This window comes from Vidua macroura, chromosome 2, assembly GCF_024509145.1.
Source record: "Vidua macroura isolate BioBank_ID:100142 chromosome 2, ASM2450914v1, whole genome shotgun sequence".
In the NCBI taxonomy this organism is placed as follows: Eukaryota; Metazoa; Chordata; class Aves; order Passeriformes; family Viduidae; genus Vidua; species Vidua macroura.
In genome coordinates, this window is record NC_071572.1 from 82,573,524 (window position 1) to 82,593,815 (window position 20,292).

The 20,292-nt window shown below is 39.7% G+C and overlaps 1 protein-coding gene across 1 annotated transcript in view; it reads left to right on the forward strand.

Annotated features, from left to right (window-relative positions):
* The window catches only part of FAT3 (FAT atypical cadherin 3), a 333,799-nt gene that overhangs the window by 249,847 nt on the left and 63,660 nt on the right, over positions 1–20,292 (forward strand). Inside the window, exons 11-14 of the mRNA XM_053970651.1 lie at positions 164–4,237; positions 11,782–11,978; positions 13,064–13,217; positions 14,068–14,301. Of these exons, the coding sequence (XP_053826626.1) occupies positions 164–4,237; positions 11,782–11,978; positions 13,064–13,217; positions 14,068–14,301 (4,659 nt within the window). The remainder of the gene's footprint in view (positions 1–163; positions 4,238–11,781; positions 11,979–13,063; positions 13,218–14,067; positions 14,302–20,292) is intronic.

The window sequence follows — 20,292 nt, forward strand, 5'->3', positions numbered from 1 at the left end:
CTCTAATTAGCAGAAAGAAAGGCTGGAAGGGCCTTCAGAATACTGTTACATTGGGGTTCTTTTTGTTTTTTTATTTTTAAAAGGCAGCTTGTTGCTCCTGGTTTAGGTTATCGTAAAGTGAGTCATATTTCATTTCTAATCTCATTCAATATTTTTGTTTTAGGAAACACGGGAAACACATTCAAGATTGAACCAGTTTTAGGCATCATTACATTACTCAAGGAGCCAGATTTAACCACAATGGGACAGTTTGTTTTGTCAGTCAAAGTGACTGATCAAGGTTCTCCAGCACTGTCTGCAACAGCAATTGTGCGGATATCTGTGACGATGGCAGATAACTCCCACCCTAAGTTCACTCTAAAAGAATACCAAGCAGAGGTTAATGAAAATGTGGATATTGGTACTTCTGTCATTTCTCTCTCTGCAATCAGTCAGTCCACATTAGTTTATGAGGTTAAAGATGGCAATGTTGATGGAGTCTTCACCATAAACCCATATTCTGGAGTGATCACCAGTCAAAAGGCCCTTGATTATGAACATGCTTCCTCCTACCAGCTCATCATACAGGCAACAAATATGGCAGGCATGGCATCAAATGCCACTGTGAACATTCAGATTGTTGATGAAAATGACAACCCACCAGTTTTTCTCTTCTCTCAGTACTTGGGCAGCATAAGCGAAGCTGCTCCTGTGAACAGCGTGGTCCGGAGTGCAAATAACAGTCCCCTCGTGATACGTGCCACCGATGCTGACAGCAACCAGAATGCTTTGCTTGTCTACCAGATTGTTGAATCAACTGCAAAAAAGTATTTCACAGTAGATTCCAGCACAGGTGCAATCAGAACAATTGCAAATTTAGATCATGAAACAATAGCCCACTTCCATTTCCATGTTCATGTTAGAGACAGTGGGAATCCCCAGCTTACAGCAGAGAGCCCAGTTGAAGTGACCATTGAGGTAACTGATGTCAATGACAACCCACCAGTCTTCAGCCAGGCTGTGTTTGAGACAGTCTTGCTCCTGCCCACATATATTGGTGTTGAGGTTCTCAAAGTCAAAGCTTCAGACCCAGATTCAGAGATCCCTCCAGAACTAACATTTAGTATAATTGAAGGCAATATGGACCATTTTTTAATTGACTCAAGCACAGGGGTACTCACCATTAAAAATAATAGTCTCTCCAAAGACCATTATATGCTAATAGTAAGAGTATCTGATGGGAAATTTTATAGCACTGCTATGGTGACAATAATGGTAAAAGAAGCTATGGATAGTGGACTCCATTTCACACAAAATTTTTATTCCACTTCTATATCAGAAAACAGCACCAATATCACAAAGATCGCTGTGGTGAATGCTGTTGGCAACCGCCTCAACGAGCCTTTGAAATACAATATATTAAACCCAGGAAACAAGTTTAAAATCAAATCCACCTCAGGAGTCATTCAGACCACTGGCATCCCCTTTGACCGAGAGGAACAGGAGCTGTATGAGTTGGTGGTGGAAGCAAGCCGTGAGCTAGATCACCTCCGTGTTGCTCGGGTCGTGGTGAGAGTTTACATTGAGGACATAAATGACAATGCCCCGGTGTTTGTAGGGCTTCCATACTACGCTGCTGTGCAGGTCGATGCTGAACCTGGTACCCTGATATACCGAGTGACAGCTATTGATAAAGACAAGGGTGACAATGGGGAGGTGTCATACCTGCTGAAGGAAGACTATGGACATTTTGAAATTGATAGGGGATCTGGCAGCGTCACTTTAAAAGAAGCCTTCAATTCTGATTTGTCTAATATAGAGTACGTGGTTGTCATTCTTGCCAAAGATGGTGGTAACCCATCATTGTCTGCATCAGTAGAGCTCCCCATTACTATTGTTAACAAAGCAATGCCTGTGTTTGACAAGCCCTTCTATACAGCTTCCGTGAATGAAGATGTAGAAATGCACATGCCAATTTTAAGCATAAATGCAACCAGTCCAGAAGGCCAGGGTATCATTTATATAATTGTTGATGGAGATCCCTATAACCAGTTTAATATCGACTTTGATACTGGAGTTCTGAGTGTCATCAGCCCACTGGACTATGAAATAAATTCTCTTTTCAAGCTGATGGTGCGAGCCAGCGATGCTCTCACTGGCGCTCGTGCTGAGGTAACTGTGGACTTGATTGTTAATGATGTTAATGATAATCCTCCGGTTTTTGATCAGTCAGCTTATAATGCTACTCTGTCTGAAGCTTCTTTGATTGGGACTCCTGTACTGCAGGTTGTTGCTACTGATGCTGACTCTGACAATAACAAGATTGTACAGTATCAGATAGTCCAGGACACCTTTAACAGCACTGACTATTTCCATATCGACAGCAGCAGTGGCCTAATTTTGACAGCCCGAATGCTGGATCATGAACTCATACAGCAGTGCAGCTTGAAAGTCAGAGCAACTGATAATGGGTTCCCACCTCTGAGCAGTGAGGTTCTCGTTAGTATCTCAATAACAGATATGAATGACAACCCTCCAGTTTTTAACCAGTTAATATATGAATCATATGTGAGCGAACTGGCGCCTCGGGGTCATTTTGTGACTTGTGTCCAAGCTTCTGATGCCGACAGCTCTGATTTTGACAGACTGGAGTACAGCATCCTATCAGGAAATGATCGGACCAGTTTCATTATGGACAGCAAGAGCGGTGTTATCACCCTTTCCAACCATCGCAAGCAGAGGATGGAGCCCATGTACAGCCTGAATGTCTCTGTGTCAGACGGGCTGTTCACCAGCACGGCCCAGGTGCACATTCAGATCCTTGGGGCCAACCTCTACAGCCCTGTGTTTTCGCAGAGCATTTATGTTGCAGAGGTTAGAGAAAACGCTGCTCCTGGAACGAAGGTAATCCATGTGAAGGCAACAGATGGGGATTCAGGTGTATATGGCCAGATCAGCTACTCCATAATAAATGACTTCGCCAAGGACCGATTTTTGATTGATGCAAATGGGCAGATTCTGACAACTGAGAGGTTAGACCGTGAGAACCCACTGGAAAGTGATATCGATATATTCTTGAGAGCCCTTGATGGAGGTGGCAGGACTACGTTTTGCACTGTAAGAGTGATAGTAGTGGATGAGAATGACAATGCTCCCAAATTTATGACAGTTGAATACAGAGCAAGTGTCAAAGCAGATGTTGGGAAAGGTTACTTGGTGACCCAAGTTCAAGCAGTAGATCCAGATGATGGACCCAATTCCAGAATTATCTATTCTCTGTATAGTGAAGCCTCTGTTTCAGTAGCTGATCTGCTTGAAATTGATCCAGATAATGGATGGATGGTCACCAAGGGTAGCTTTAACCAACTGAAAAACACTGTTCTGTCATTCTTTGTCAAAGCAATTGATGGTGGCATTCCTGTAAAGCATTCCCTCATTCCTGTCTACATCCATGTTTTACCATCAGAAACCATTTTGCCTTCTTTTTCTCAACCCCAGTATTCTTTCACCGTGGCAGAAGACACCCTCATAGGCAGTACTATTGACATTCTGCATGTTTTGCCCAATCAGGGTGCTTTGTATAGCACGGTTAATGGTGAGCTACCTGAAAACAACAGAGACGGAGTTTTCATCATAGAGAAGGACACAGGGCTCATAAAATTGGATAAGAGACTTGACCATGAAATAAATTCCGCCTTTCACTTCAAAGTTGCAGCCACAATTCAGTTAGACAAAGTAGACATTGTGCTGACTGTGGATGTGGAGGTGAAGGTGTTGGATGTAAATGACAACAAGCCTGTGTTTGAAGCAGCTAGCTACGATGCTGTAATAATGGAAGGGATGCCTATAGGAACAAAACTTATGCAAGTCAAAGCGGTTGATGCAGACTCGAGTGCGAATGGGCAGGTCACATACACACTTGCGGTGGAATCGGAGCTGCAGAAGATCACAGAAGCATTCACCATTGATAGCAACAGTGGCTGGATCAGTACACTGAAGGATCTGGACCATGAAAAGGATTCTGCTTTCACTTTTGCAGTGGTGGCCTCAGATCTGGGGGAAGCTTTGTCCTTGTCCTCAACCACCTTGGTCTCAGTTACAGTGACAGATATAAACGATAATGCACCTGTCTTTGAGCACGAGGTGTACAGAGGGTCGGTGAAGGAGAGTGACCCTCCAGGGGAAGTTGTGGCTGTTCTTAGCACCTGGGATGAAGACACATCTGATGTCAATCGGCAGGTTAGCTACCATATTACAGGTGAGAAACAGCTTGCATGCTTTCTTCCCATAACCAGCTTACTGAAGAACTGTGCATGTGTCCAGTTTTAGGTGAAGGTTTGGCAGAGTTTCAGCTAAATTATCACTGTGAATGAGTCAGTTACATTCCTTTTTTTTGGATGGAATTTGCAGCAAAGCTGAAAAGAGGGAGAGGAATAGGTATATGTGTGTGTCCGTGTTGCTCTCTCAATTTTCCAAGAGGAATGCTTCCTGATTTGTTCCCGTGCAATGCAGTGTAGCCATCAACCCATCATAAGTGATATGTCAGCTTGAAAACCATCATGACTTAATGTTTCAAACAAGGGAAAAGGAAAATTTTCTTCTTACAGAAAAAAATCCTTTTACTTCCAAGCATTTAAATTTCTTTTGAAATAACATTTTTCTTTATGAGACAGGAAAGTGGATGCTAGAGCCATTTTGAAATACCACTATTTGAAGGGGTGGGGGCACGAATGAATTTTACATTATGGAATGAGGGAACGCCATTTATTATCAGCACAGATTTCTGGCCAGGGAAATAATAATATACTTAGAAGCACTGGTTACCTGCCATGCATTGTTATATACAGCATAAGGAAATTTTCATTACATTCCTAATACATTTTTCAAAGCACGGTAACGTTGCTCTTTCCTATTGTATAATATTTATTATCATTCTTTTCTCCTAGATTCAGCCTGGCTTTTGTGTAAGTATGTTATGGGTGATGGGTGCTACAGTTATTTTTCTCCTTCCATCTTGCATTGTCCAAATAGCTTTTGTCAGGGAACAACTTTTTCACTCCCCCCAACCTTAGCAATTCAAGAGCTATTATTAACTACCTAGTAATAACCAAATTATTGGAAAAATCCACATTTTACACACTGGATGGGATTCAACATATGTAAGACTGCATGTAGGAAGCAGGCTGTGGGCAAAAATTACTTAACTAATGGGAAAATAGTTTGTGTATTTTGCTCTGGAGGGTAAATTCCTACCCCTTTGTTAGCTATCAAAATGAAAATGACTGTGAGATGGTGTGTAGAGAGAGGTGGGACACCCCAGTTAGCCACAGACCACCTGTGTTACACATCACAAGTGGCATCATTTTCAAAGCAACCAGAAATTAGTTGATTAATTCTAACTTGAAATTTTGGATTCACTTTAAAGATTTGCAAAGACTATATATTTATTGTGTAATGTGCTGTAGGTTATTAGGAGTAGGGGCAAAAGTAGTCCTGTGTGTAAATGTCAGGATTTAGAGGCTCTGGGCAAGGTGCATTAGTTGCTGGTGGCACAGTTCCCACATATGTAAATCAGTAGAGCCTCATACTAGAGATTTTGGGATATTTGAAGGAGTTTGGGGATCCCAGTGTAGAAGGTATGATGGGAAATGAAAACCCTTAGGTTTGTAACAAAGGTACATTAATGTGCTGTGATCGTTGGCTTTGTTGTGAAGTCTGGCAGTCATCTCTTATAATGCATTATGCCTTTAGTTACATAGTGTTTTTTCTTCACATACCTGTGCTGTTTTAGCAAAAACTGGACTTTTGAATAACAACTGTCAGATGTCGCTCATAAATTACAAATCATTCTGTACCTTAGTTTCTGTCACAGTTCAAAATATGAGAGATATTTTGCTGTTCTGTTAGCTTCTGAAAACATTAGATGTCAAAGCCCAAAATTTCTTTACTGTACAATTACTAAAGCACACAGTGGGCTCAGAAATTCCACTTCCTTTGAATATATCATTTGAGCTTGGGAAATGCACAAGGAAGAATTAGGTTATTTTGATTAAAATGTCAAAACATGTTAAAATATAGTTTCACTCACAAAATAGTCTGTTCACACTTTACCTCAAGATTATCTCAGGAAGTGCACTTGAGTATTTTGTGGAATCAGATTAGCTAGATGATTATTCAAAAGCTGTGGCTTTCTGGAGGCATTTTGATTCATAGAAACTTCTGTTAATATAGTAAACTCTGAGTAAAAATGGTATATTAACAAAAAGGAAGAAGACAAATTATGAGACTGTCATGTGTATCCACCAAAAACAGCTTTGCGAAAATGCATCTGGAGAAAAATAGCACATAGAAGATAGATAGATAGGTAGGTAGGTAGGTAGATAGATAGATAGATAGATAGATAGATAGATAGGTAGGAGAAATCATTATTTAGAAGATAAGAGAAATAAATATATAAATATTCTGGGGCAGATGTGATCACTGAAGAGTCCTTTATGCCCTTTTGAGATGTACAAGTGCCTATTGCAGTCTTCTGGTCAATCTTGAAAAGGGATAAATACATTTGGGTGGATAAATAAATACTCTGCTTGGATTCCTTCAGTTTATGAATGTTTTCCATGATTACTGGCAAATAGTTGCCATTGTCAAGTCCACCTTCATTTGCATTTGATGGTGAGGGAAAAAATTTTGCACTTATTCTTGGTTATTTGTAGTTCAGTAGCAGATGGAGATGTTCACAAAGCAAAAGCACTATAGATAAATCTTAATAGAAGATCAATCGGAACTGCAGATTACACAAATGCACTTAGGAAGCACAGTAGTTTTCTTTTGAAGGCTCATTTCAGGTCTCTGCCTGTGTCATTTGAGGCAGTTTGCGTAAAACCAGGGCTCTTCTGATGTCTAGGCAATCTACACCCAGCCAGATATTAAGAGTGGCAAACCATGAAAAACCACCAGAAAAATGTCAGCTGCCAAGATATTGGTACAGTGAAGTGTTTTGTGTTCCTCAGTGATGTTAAATTTAAGCTTCCTCAGGCACATAAAGCTAGGGAGTAAACAGTCTTTAGGCTTGGTTCAGCTGAATACAAGGAAGATGGGCAGTGTGTTTTGGAAGAAAAATGTGATATTGTACATGGTAGGTTATTTGCTGGGTTGATTGCCCGGTATGAGCAAAGGTGTGGCTTTTGATAGTTTTTATCATATATTTCAGATACTGGAATTCTGGAGAAATGGATGTTTCAGTGTTTGGGAAGGCCTTGTGTTGCCAGATGAAGAGCAGTTTCTGCAATTTCATGGTAGTAAAGCTAGGAGGATTGGATTTATCATTTCAGAAGCTGAGTAAACATGCAACATCTTAAACTGGGAGGGGAGGATAAACCTATTGATTTTGTGTAATGCAAATGTCTAGAGTTCTAACTGGGAATTGAAAGTACTTAAATAAATGTATAAATGTAAGACAGAAGCTAAATAAATAAGTTAGTAAATATTCAGTTCCCCTTCCCAGATGGGGACATAGCAGTGAAAACTGATACTGTTGACTTCTAGTTTTCCATTCCCTTTTAGTTGCTATAATGGCCTCTGTGTGTGCTTTAGTAATGATGTGTGTCAGGATTTGTTTATTTTGGATCACTGTGTCTCTGCATTTCATTTGTATCTGGCTGTTTTATTTCTTTACTTCAACTTGAGCTTGATTTGGCTTTGTACTATTTGCTGACTAGGGAGGGAGGGAGAGCATTATTTAAACTTCAAGTAACAAAAGATAAAAGATACTGCTGATTCTTTTAGCCTCAAAGCCTTTCTAAAAAGTTACTGGAGTATTTTTTGTAGCTAGCACTTCACTGTTGTGACATTCAAAGTAGAACATAAGAAAACTGCCAAAAGATTTTAAAGAATCCATTAATGCATGTAGTCAGGAGGCTTCCGTTTAGAAAAGCTACATTATTCAGAGTGAAAAACTAATTAATTAGAATGCCCCTAGGAAACTGAATCTGCTTGCATATATTAGTGAAAAAGTTAATTAATCACTGCAGAACGAGATCTGCATCAAGACATATGTATAAGTACTAGGAAATGGTTTTCTGGGCCACAGTGTGGATTTTTTTTTGCCTTTCCATTTTTAAGAATATTTTCTTGGTGGTGTTTTAGTTTTATATCTCAATATATCTGTTATACTTTGTAGTCCACCTTTGCCTTCCATCAGTGAAGTATAGAGCCAATCCTATTCCTATAGAGCCAAACCACTATTCCTGCTTATTGCACAGGTTTTTTGGTCATTCAGATTGATTCTTTTCTAGTGGAGTAAAGAGGAGGAAAAGAGATCCCAAGGACCAATTTTTATACATATTCTCCAAATTTCTAGGTATGATTTAAAAGCCATTCCATTAGCAACAAAGTGAGAGTGATTTTAAAATTGCTCCAAGGTAGCATTTCTGCTAACCATAAAAGCCACCAGCTGATTTTAATTAGATTTTACCTTTCCTCATTTCACAGCAATGGGATGCCCATACCTTGAGTATATTGCTTCCTAGTTGGTCAGGACAGTTAATCATTTTCTTTTACAAAAGGACTAATATGTAGTAAAGCCCTATCATGAAGAAACATAAGAATATTTAAGACTACTTTTATTAATGGTTTACAACATTAAACTCACTATGAAAAGATTACAGCCTTTTATAAAGGAGAGTTAAGCTTTTTTTTATGCTGACATTGAACTGAATAGAAGGAATTTAATGTTAATCGGTAGAGGTCTGCCTCCTTTGAAGTCACATTCAGGCTCAAGTCAGTGGACAGATTCTCATTTCCTTGGATTGTATTCAGATCTGGCCAACAATACACATCTACAGTCTGTTCTTCTTTAGGAGAAATGTGTGTTTATATGACACAACAGATTAAACAGTGTGTCCTCTGGCAATTATTCCAGACTATCATAGAGATCATTGGGAAAACTGCTTGGTTTTGTGATCAAAAAGGGTAGTTTTCTATCAACAGAAGATATCTGTGTTTGATACATGAGTTTAGTGCTCTGTATGATTCAAAAGCCTTTTATAATTATAATGCCTATCTGACTAATTTTCTGGAAATCCTATTCATTGCAACTTGCTTTTTTTGGCACAGTCACAGCTAGCACAAATGGTGACTCTTAACAAGAAAGGTTTGCTCAGCCTGACTCAACTGACTTAGTTTTCATATTAAATAGAAACCAGTCTATCTTGTCATTGGTAGCTAATGGAGAAGGCATAGATTACAGCCTGTGATCTCTTTCCTGCTTTTTGATGTAGAAAGAAGTTATGGAATGGACATTTGACTTTTTTGATTTATTTCAAGTTCAACTTCAAGTTCAGACCTCCTCTGTGTTATTTTGACAAAAAGGTCCCTGAGAACTGACAGAATTGTGACAACAGAAGGCACATATCAGAGACACTAATTGCCTGATAACAGAGTCAACACAAATAAATTCAGCCTTGGATATTTTTTTTTTAAATACTTATTTATGCAGTCATTCAGTGGAAGTACTAGAGGGGAAGGTTTAAGAGCCTGGTCTTTCCATTCAGGTACAGATCCCATGATGCATGTCAGAACCTTGATTAATTTGTAAGCAAATGCACACTAGCATGTTTGACATTCTTGAATGTGTTACAAGAAAGAATAAGCATTCCTTTTATAGTTTCACAGCACTTTTAAACACGCGCAACATGGAAAGTAGTTCTAAGATTGAATTCCTGCATGGAGACCATAGGAGAAAGCTTAATATGGTGGGCAAAGAGCTAGTAGTGGGTTAGCTGCAATTAGAGTTCAGCCAGTGGAGCATGATGATGTTTTTTAATATTTCCTCACTCAGTTTCTGTAGCACATGAGTTTGCTATGAGCATAGTTCTCTATCCTGAATTATTAAATGTGCAGATGAATTTTTAGAGACCAAGCTAGGCACAGAAGACTGGGTAGTTGGCTTTACTGGCTTTGGCTAGGGTATAATTAATTTTCTAAGAAGAATCTGCTGTGGAGCTGTAATTTGGATTTGTGATGTCATAGGGATGCTTTTGTTACTGCTAAGCAGAACTTACACAGAGTCAAGGCCTTTTCTAGTCCTCAGGCAACCCACCAGTGAGGAGGGTGGGGGTGCACAAGGAGTTGGGAGGAGACACAGCTGGGACAGCTGATCCCAGCTGACCACAGGGATATTCCACTCTATGTGGCAGCATGCTCAGCATATAAAAGCTGAGGAAAGAAGGAGGAAGGGGAGATGTTCAGAGTTAACGGCATTTATCTTCCCAAGTAACTGTCAGGGTGACAAAGCCCTGCTTTCCTGGAGATGGCTGAACACCTGCCATGAATTCTTTTTTCTTTGCTTATACACAGAGCTTTTGCTTTTCCTATTAAACTGTCTTTGTCTCAACTCATGAGTTTTCTTACTTTTACCCTTCATATTCTCCTCCCATTCCCACTGGGGAGGAAATGAGCAAGCAGCTCTATGGGGCTTAGCTGACTAGCAAAGTAAAGTCATAACATTGGTTTAAAGGATTTTACTGTCTGGTCTGGCAGGAGGTTTGGATCAGATGCACAGAAAGATGATTGAAGGTGATTTCTTCATGGACCAGGCAGGAGACTGTACGATTTCAGATAAAAGAGTAAATAACTGTTAGAAACATTAACAATTGTGCCCACTTTAATTATTGCACACTTCTGTATGTGACATTCCCTTCCCTTCCCTTCCCTTCCCTTCCCTTCCCTTCCCTTCCCTTCCCTTCCCTTCCCTTCCCTTCCCTTCCCTTCCCTTCCCTTCCCTTCCCTTCCCTTCCCTTCCCTTCCCTTCCCTTCCCTTCCCTTCCCTTCCCTTCCCTTCCCTTCCCTTCCCTTCCCTTCCCTTCCCTTCCCTTCCCTTCCCTTCCCTTCCCTTCCCTTCCCTTCCCTTCCCTTCCCTTCCCTTCCCTTCCCTTCCCTTCCCTTCCCTTCCCTTCCCTTCCCTTCCCTTCCCTTCCCTTCCCTTCCCTTCCCTTCCCTTCCCTTCCCTTCCCTTCCCCCTGAGGATGATGTGGACCAAAACCTTCCCTCTCCCAACCTCTTTTGTCACCAGGCAATTTAATGATGTGGAAGAGCAACATTGCCAGATTCAGTGTCAGTGTTATGGCATGGTAAAAAAACTCTTCTGCTTTATCTCCTGCACACCTTTCATCAGCTTTCTCTCTTGGATAGATTTGATCTATTTCTACTGCTTATCCTCTAACTGTTCCTCAAATGACCTCTTGTTAGGACTGTTTAGTACTAATGCGTCTTCCTGTGTCGTGTAAACTTTTTTAAAAACTAGAATTCTAATAAGCACAAGAATGGGGCAGCTGTATGATAAAGCTTTCATTAGAGGATTCCTTAATAGAACCCACTTCCAGTCCTTGATTGCACAATCAACAGCTAATGAAATTGTCTTGGTAACAAGAGCTACGGTGTCTTACATCCTCTCCCGAGACTAAGTGGAAAGACAATTGTACCAGCCCGAGAGGACTATTGATTGTTCACAGTTTGAATTTGATTACCCTTACGGAGAACTGAACGAGAGATCATCTTCAGCTCTGCTAAATGGATTTTTTTTTTCCACTGAAAGTTATCAGTTCACTTTCATACAGGGCATTCAGGGGGCAATAAACACAGGGAGTGTTAATGAAATTACAGATTTCCCGAGTCTGCAAGTTTGGAAGCACCAAAAGCTGTGAAAAAAATGATGGCTGCTTAGTGATGTGTCTCTGTGTTTAAACCAGGTGGGAGCTCTGAAGGGACACCACAGCTCATTGTGTGTTGCTTGTCTTATTGCAGGAGGGAATCCCAAAGGGAAGTTCGCTCTGGGACTGGTTCAGAATGAGTGGAAAGTTTATGTTAAAAGGCCTCTGGATCGGGAAGAGCAAGACATTTATTATCTGAACATCACTGCCACAGATGGCCTCTTTGTGACCCAAGCTGCTGTGGAAGTGACTGTCACTGATGTTAATGATAATAATCCAGTTTGTGAACAGGTGAGCTAACACCACACACGGCAATTGGCTGCTGTGTTGAGAGCAATGCTTTTCCTACGGGTGTCTCTTGCTGTTTGCAAGTATTCAAAGTATTCACAGACAATGCTGATTTTCATCCTTAAGGTCTTAGTTGAAGAATCTGCAGTGACCTGGGAGAGAAGCAGGATAAAACATTCCTGTGAAGCCAAGATTGAAGGATAATGGTCTCATAAAGCTTTCAAAGGAGTCTTGTATGCAGTTGCCTTAGTTGGCTTTAAAACAGATGATGTGTTGTGAGGTAGCATTGGGCAGCTACTCTTCCCCTGCAAAAAAGAATGAGCTCTCCGTTCACAACCCATGTGGAAATGTCATCATTCTAGTTTAACTCCACCTTTCCTCAACTTTCCAGATACCAGACATCCAGTAGAAAAGGCATAAGAATGTGGCTTGCTGTCCTGTTGTCAGGAATGCGTGCAGTGTGGCCTGACCACAGCTTTCAGAGTGCTAGCTGTCTTGTATTCTGTGGAAAGGCGATCCAGGGAACTGATGTTAGTGCAATAGAAAGGTCTGTGTGAAATTAAAAACATGATAAAACCCAGAGTTCCTTAATGGTATTACTCACAGAAAATTTATATATATGTGTCTGTGTGTATATGTGTATGTGCGCATGCACATACTCATGTAATTCCCATTGTTACATTATCATTCACTGTTGGATTAGTCTCATTGCAAGAACCACTCTACCACTCTAGGGAATCACAGTCTGTATTTCCCTCAAAACTGCTGGATGAGGTGATAAAAACAATTGTTTCTGTTAGCACACTCATCAAGATTTTCATTTCATAGATGCTGGTGGAATAAACAGAAGATACAAAATGGTATTGCATTAAGCACCTAAGATGAGCCCTATTCACAGTCATAATTTGGCATTGTTTCTGTGACACCTCAAAGCTTAACAGTGATTTGAATTTCTAGGAATGTGTTGTGTAAAGGAAAATTGTTTCCTGTATAGAAAGATGCACTACAAATACTTTTTAAAAAAAAGGTTGTTCAAAGACTGTAAAATACTGCTACTGTATAACTTACATGTCTGTTTTTGACTCTAGGTTGCATACACAGCATTGTTTCCTGAAGACATTCCACCAAACAAAGTCATTCTCAAAATCAGTGCTAAAGATGCTGACATTGGGTCCAACGGTGAAATTCGCTATTCTCTTTATGGTTCAGGGAACAATAAATTTTTCTTAGATCCAGAAAATGGTAAGAAGACAACCAAATATTTCTGAATAGCCTTAACCCCTCTACATCTGGGTACTAGTTTCCTTAAATAGAGTTAGGTTACACATGGCTGTCAGCCAGTTGTTCCAGTTCTGGCAGATGTGGGTGACCATTTGAACAATGGTGGCAGGAGGGAGAAAGAGGGACATCTTTTTTGGCCTGGTTGGATGTTATAACCAGAACAGTGGCCATCCATCCTTTTGTTTCCCTGAAGACTTCAAGTTAGATCAGAGTTTTATCATAGAACTACAGTATATTTTGGGCTGGAAGAGAACTTTGAAGGTCATCTAGGCCAAACCCCTTTCCATATGCAGATTCATCTTCAAAGAGATCATGTTGATCAGAGACCCATTCAGTTAAGGTTTCTAGGGCTGTGCCAGTGCCAGTGTTTCTCCACGTTAATGATAAAAAATGTCTTCCCTTATATCTAGTCTAAATCTACCCTCTTTTAATTCAAAATTATTATTCTTTGTCATATCACAGCAGGTACTGCCAAAAAGGAAATGTTTCTGTGTTAAGGAGTCTGTAAATCTTGAGAGTGACAGAAAGACAGACTTGGAAAAACATGGTGGTGTTCATATGGGTAAAGCTGTAGGCTGCTGTTAAAGCCACCATGAATGGCTTGTCATCCCTGCACTCATATTGGCACCTCACTTTTTTGGGTAAAGAGGAAGGGGAAGTGACACTGCTGTGAGTTTTTAATCTGTTTGTTAGGGTTTTGTTTTCTCTTTCCTATTCCTGTGGAACACATGGTTTTGAGACACTCAGGCTGTCTAGAATTAGTGATGTTGCTACAATAATAATGATAGCTGCTGCTTTTAAATAATTTCAGGTGAGCTGAAATCTTTGGTCCCTCTTGACCGAGAGAAAATCCCTGCATACAACTTGGTTGCCCGAGCCACTGATGGTGGTGGCAGGTTTTGCCAGTCAGAAATCCATCTTATTTTAGAAGACGTTAATGATAATCCACCAGTCTTTTCATCTGACCACTACACTGCCTGTGTTTATGAGAACACAGCCACTAAAGCTTTGTTAACAAGAGTCCGAGCAACTGATCCCGATGTTGGTAAGTGGATAACATTGCAAAAAAAAAAAAAAACCTGTTTATGAAAATTCTGTGGGTTGGTGGAATTGCAGTGCAAATTAACTTTTCTATTGCTAAATTTCTTCATTTTCTCCTCTTCCTTCTTCTTTATCCTCCCCATTTCTTTCTCTTCTCTTTCCTCACATCAAAATGCTTGTATCTGATCTTGACATAATGATGTTACAAACAGAAAAGCATTGCAGCAGCCACGGAAGCATATAGTCTTCTTTTGATCAGCAGTAGCTCTGTTTAGGGGGAAATTATTGTTTTGGGGCTACATTGGAACTTTTTTCTTTCAGTGGTCTCACCTCTTTTCTTAAGCTATGATTTTGAATACCCATGCCTCTATTTATGCAAATAATACAGTTACATGCCAAAGGAGCCTATACCTGATTAATCACAGCTTTTCTAGAGTTTTATACTGCAATAGCTCCCATTTGTTCCAGCTGATTACCTTAGCATAGAACTATTGTACACTGTGAATGTACATTGTAAATGTTCTGGTTGCTAAATGCTCTGGTTACTTAACTGCACACTCTTTGAAAGTGTACTAGTTTATTATATGAGGACCTTAGCCTTGAAATGTGGGCTCAATTATACATATTTAAGGGGGAGTCATTTGGCATAATACAGTGGTAAAACCTACTGAATACTAGAAAAATTTTTAGGTCATTCATTTGGGTTGAAATAACTTTGTTTTTTTTTCCTTCCTGTGTTTTGGAGGTGTTTTGTAAAACCTATGGCCTGAGTAGTTTCATGTAAAAAGCAGATCTTTCATTCAGTGAAAAAAAAAATTTGCTGAGTGTAGAGTGCATGCTGGAAGTTTCAGTTATTTGCGAAGCTGATAGTTTAGATATACAGGAATTCATAAAGGAGCAGCAAACATTCATTAATGTATCTATGAAGACCTGCATTATATGCCATTGTTGAAAACCCGCAATTAAAATTATGATACTGTCCTGCAGTGAAGAGCCAATTACCGGTGGTAAACTACTGAACCGTATGAAGAGGCAGTGTTGTTATTTTCCACTGTTGTATTAATTGCCATTTTTCTTGTAGGTGGGATGACATTCAAGGAGAGAGTGGACACAATTAGAATAAAAAGTTGTCAAGAAAAGTTCTTGCTAGCACCAACTTTACATAATAAGATGGTTAACAATGAAAAAAAAAAAAAAAAACCACAAACCAGGAGCTAGTTCCTGTACCTTCCTTCTGAAACTACAGAAGTTAAAGGGACAGATGGATATGATGAATGAGAAGGGACTATGTACTTCATTAACGCTTAGACCTGATAATCAAACCATACTGTGTATCATAAGTAAAAGACTAAAAAGTCCCTAAAACTGGATTTTGTTCTAATTACTGTTCCATTAGTCCCCACTAAAATCACTGATTCCCTATTGCTAGATAATGAAATGAGTTCAGATAGTGTAATGTTCCCATGAGAGAAAAAATATATTATTGATATTCCTGATGGGCTGTGATATTCCTCTAAGGCTTTTTGAAGTGTTATCCTGAAAACATCAGTGAAGGCAGTAATCATCATACAAATAAATTTTTAACATTCAGGAAACTTCTTATGATCAGCCTTAGAATTTGCCTGCTCTGCTTTGGGTTTCAAGGGCCGTGTACTGTAAGAGCAGGAGAATGAATATTGAAGCCATTGAGAGAAGTCCCTTTGTGGTCCACAGCTAAACACAATTTAATAGAATCCTGAGAATACTGTGTTCAGACACTGTTGGATAATTAAGGCAATTTCCAGTTAAGAGAAAAATAGGGTTATATCTGCCTTGTGCCTTTGATCTCTCTTGAAGTTCCTGATCTCATAATATCCTGTGAAATGAAAGGACTGGACCATAAATTGTTGTTTAATATATTTATAATTTAGATACATACTTGGAAACTAGCTGTACCAGCTGGACACACTGAGGGAAAATTGTGATACTTCTTCACAGTATTCAACAGAAGAAAACAGTTTTAACTGTTCAGTAGCGCACAAGTTCATTTTCCATAATCTCTACATACAACTGGGGATCTTAAATTACATGATCTCCTAAAGGAGAGAGAATACACATAAGTCTGTTTGTTAGGATAATTTAGTGGTTTTAATTGAAAACAATTCTTTCTCGTATACTGCTGTGATTGGAAAGTTTTAGTATTTCCACAATATGGTATTTGAGACTTATTCACCACCAGCAGGTTTGGAAATGCTCAGACTAAGAGGTGGAAGTGAAATGCTGGTTCTACATTTTTTTCAAGAGCTTCACAGAAAACAGTGAATTTTTCACCTCCCACTGTCTCCAAAGCAAAGTGTCAAATTACTCCATTTTGTTCAAATTAAGGTACTAGAAGAGCTGGAATGAATGCTGAGGTATAATTACATGAGCAAACCCATCACACAACTGCAATATCAGCCTGTTTCAAAGGAATTAGGGTCATGCTAGGGCAGTGACTCTGAGGAAACCTACATGGGACTTCATGAATTTTTTAACATCATACTCGCCACAAACTTCAGAATAAACATGGAGCCCAAAGCTGAGGTGCAGGCACATACTCAGTTCCAGTGCTGCTCATGTTTTCTGCATGCACAGAGTGTTGTGGCCTCACTCACACAGTACAAAAATGAATGACAGCATCATCCAAGCTCAGCAGTGCTTTAAGCGATGGTTAAATCCTGCCTCATTTGCAGATGCTGTGCTTTGTGAATAACCTCCATGCTCAAGCCTGTTTTCATGATGATTAATGGTGTAGTCTACCAAAAGCAGGAGCACTTAATGTACTAAAAATGAACAGAGCATTATCCATCCTTCTGCAGTCTTCTTCATCACCACTGGAGCATCAGCCATCCAGATCTGTAGTCAGTTTAGTGATTTCACTGACCAATTGATTTTTTTTCTGGGTTTATGATGAATATGAGATTCTAATTTGGCTCACAATGGGAATATCCTTGTTAAGCAGCTCTGTCCTGCCTGCCACTGCTGCCTTCCAGCCTCTCTCTCCATTAGTCGATGTTTAAAGTTGTGGCAGATCATCCTGTTCCCTGCACAACCAGCCAGTACAGATGGACTGGGCCATCTTTGAGCCTGGATTTCTGTTCTTTGTTCCTAGTTTTTGAAGCTTTGGTACTTAGGTAGATCTGAGAGAAAATATGGGTGTTGAAAGCCTAATTCAGGAAGCCAGAATAAGATTTGAGACCCTCCCACAGATATGTTTATACAGTCAGGTTATATGGGTTAACTGTGTGGAATTTGATTCTGCTCTTTAAGCAGTTTTATAGAGTTAAATAATATTTGGACCAGGATTTATGAGAAGGATTCTGTTGTCAGCTGATTAGTGCATTTGTGTTTAATCTGGAGACTTTAAATCAATCAAGTCTCTAATCAGTCTGCTTCTTGGTGTGGGGAACTAATTATTCACCTTTTCATGCAAACTGGAAGAGCTGCAGCAGAAGAGACTCAGCCCTTCTGAGGGAAGTAATTTGACCTTCTCAATAGAAGACATCTGCTTTCTAAACCCAAACTTTTCCAATAAAAATTGATAGGGAAACTGGTAAACTGGGGGAAGGATTGCCATTTTCTTTCAGGTTCTGATAGAAAATTTTATGTCAGATTCCAAAGAAATCTGTGTCAAAAAATTATATTTTTCCTGCAAGGTTTGACCTCATTGATTTTGATATTTTAATCAAGACTTGCTGTGCCGAAGAAAGCCCAAACCCTTACCATGTGTGCCCACAAGGCACCTGCACAGGAAATAATAAATATCTTTACTAGGGAAGAATGGTAATATGACTTCTTCAGTTTTCAGCCAGTCCAGTTTAATGTGTAGGATCAGGATGCTGGTGAGCCCAGCATGGAGAAAAATCACTCAGTGGGTCACCACTTTCAAGAATACATGCAAGGAACTAGAGTACAGCCTTCAGCCTCATCAATGGTGGGCTTTGCTCTTGAAGAAATGAGGGCAGCTGAGCGTGTAGCAATCATAGCTGCCTAACAGCTAGGTTTAGGGACGTGTAAAGTGTTGCCAGGTTAGATTGCAGGAGGGTCAGAGAGAAGTGTAAGAAAGTCACAGCTTGATTGGAGAGCAGCTCTCTGAATTGGTGTAATGGTGAGTAACAAAATAATAGAAATGCTGAAGTAGGTACTGATTTTGGCATTTTCTGGCAAAACCAGTACACAGCAAACCTTTACTTTGTGTGTTTATTAATGTTGGGCATGTCCTTATAATGGACCTAGAAACTTCTGGAGCATTCAGGGTCTGAAAAAGATGAAGGCAGGAATTGAAACATGAATAAAAAGAATAACACAGATAATAGGACAGAAGATGTACTAAAACTCAACAGCTAATAGGTAGTTAACTTTGGCAATGAGGCCAGCTAGATAGCATTTCTGGGTATTGTCTGAGTTTTTATAAAATAAATATTACAAGATACTTTACAGAGGATGACTCATTCTCTTTAAAATATACATGGTGCTTCCTATATTTTCACCCACATTGTTGCCTCACAGACTTTTAAGATAGTACCCAGGTTAGGGCTCTAATGCAGGATATGAAAGAGACATGAATTATTAATTGCATTTACTCTAGCAATCCAAAACAGTGCTGCATAAGTAAGACGTGTAGCTGAAGTAGGGAGGCCTGTCCACTGTCACTGAAGCTGTTTTCAGAAAGAATTCAGGGATCAGCCATGGAAGAAAAAAACAACCAACCAATCAACCAAAAGACATCAACCAAAAACCAATCAACCAAAAGACAAACCAAAACAGAACAAACAAACAGCCTAAAAAACTCAAAGCAAAAAAAAAAAAAAAAAAAAAGAAAGAAAAAACAACCAACCAAAAAAAATAAACCACCACAGAACACAAAACAAAAGGCATGAGTGAGCATTGCTCTATAGCCAGGTGGGTGATTTGGTTCTGCGCTCTGTTCCTCAGAGCTTATTCAATGAATAGTAGTAGTCCATGATGACGTATCCTTGTACTCTTCCTTCTTCCTGGAAAGGTGTCTTTACCATTAGGCTTCTGTCCAGTCTTCCAGAGAAGGAGAGTGGAAGGGCAATGTCCCATATTCCCCAATTGTCTGGCCAGTTGTACTTGCAAGTCCAAATTCACTCAGTGAGCTGTTCAGGAGAAAACCTAGGTTTTGCCTTCCTAGTAAAAGCAAAAACACTAATAGAAATGCAGAGATAAAGCACACTGGACCCCAGAAAAATTGCCAAATAAAAAAATAATAGTCAGGCTCTTAGGAGTTTAAACTTTACTTATTGTTAGGAGGTAAATAAACAAGGTATTCGGGTATTTTGAAAACCTCTATCAAAACATTCAGTATGACCCTGTTGAATCCCTCAGAGGGCCATATTTTTAAAGCTTCAAGGGTAGTCAGGGGAATGCAGTAACCCTCCTTGCATTAAAATAATGAGATGTGTGTATCAAGATGACTAAAAGCTAGTCTTTATTCAGGAACTGGAAGTCATCAAACCAATCTCATTTCCTTCTGCAACATGTGAGGAGGCCATATTGAAATAAGTATTATGGGTGTTATGGCTTAGGTTTAGTGAGTTTCATGGCATTGCATTGCACCACGTTTTTATGTGTAAGCCAGGGAAACATGGTCTGCACCAAACTGCTATCAGGGGAGTTTATAGTAACCATTATACTGGAGGGGTAAGTTAAGAAAGGTACTGGGTGCAGTATTTTGATTCCTCAATATATAATTAGGCATAAGAAAGGTACTGGGTGCAGTATTTTGATTCCTCAATATATAATTAGGCATTAGTATTGCTAAATGTCAGAAAGCAGAGTGGTGCTGCAAGTTACTCTGGGTAGTGTCAAAGCTGCAGTTGTGGTATTTAACAGTTGGAAAAGTGGTATGGGAAAACCCAATGCAAGTCATCAAGATAAATGTGATGTCTCATGTTTAGGCAAGAAAGCCAAGTGCACTGGTGTTGTCTGGGTGGTGACAGCCTGGGCAACAGAG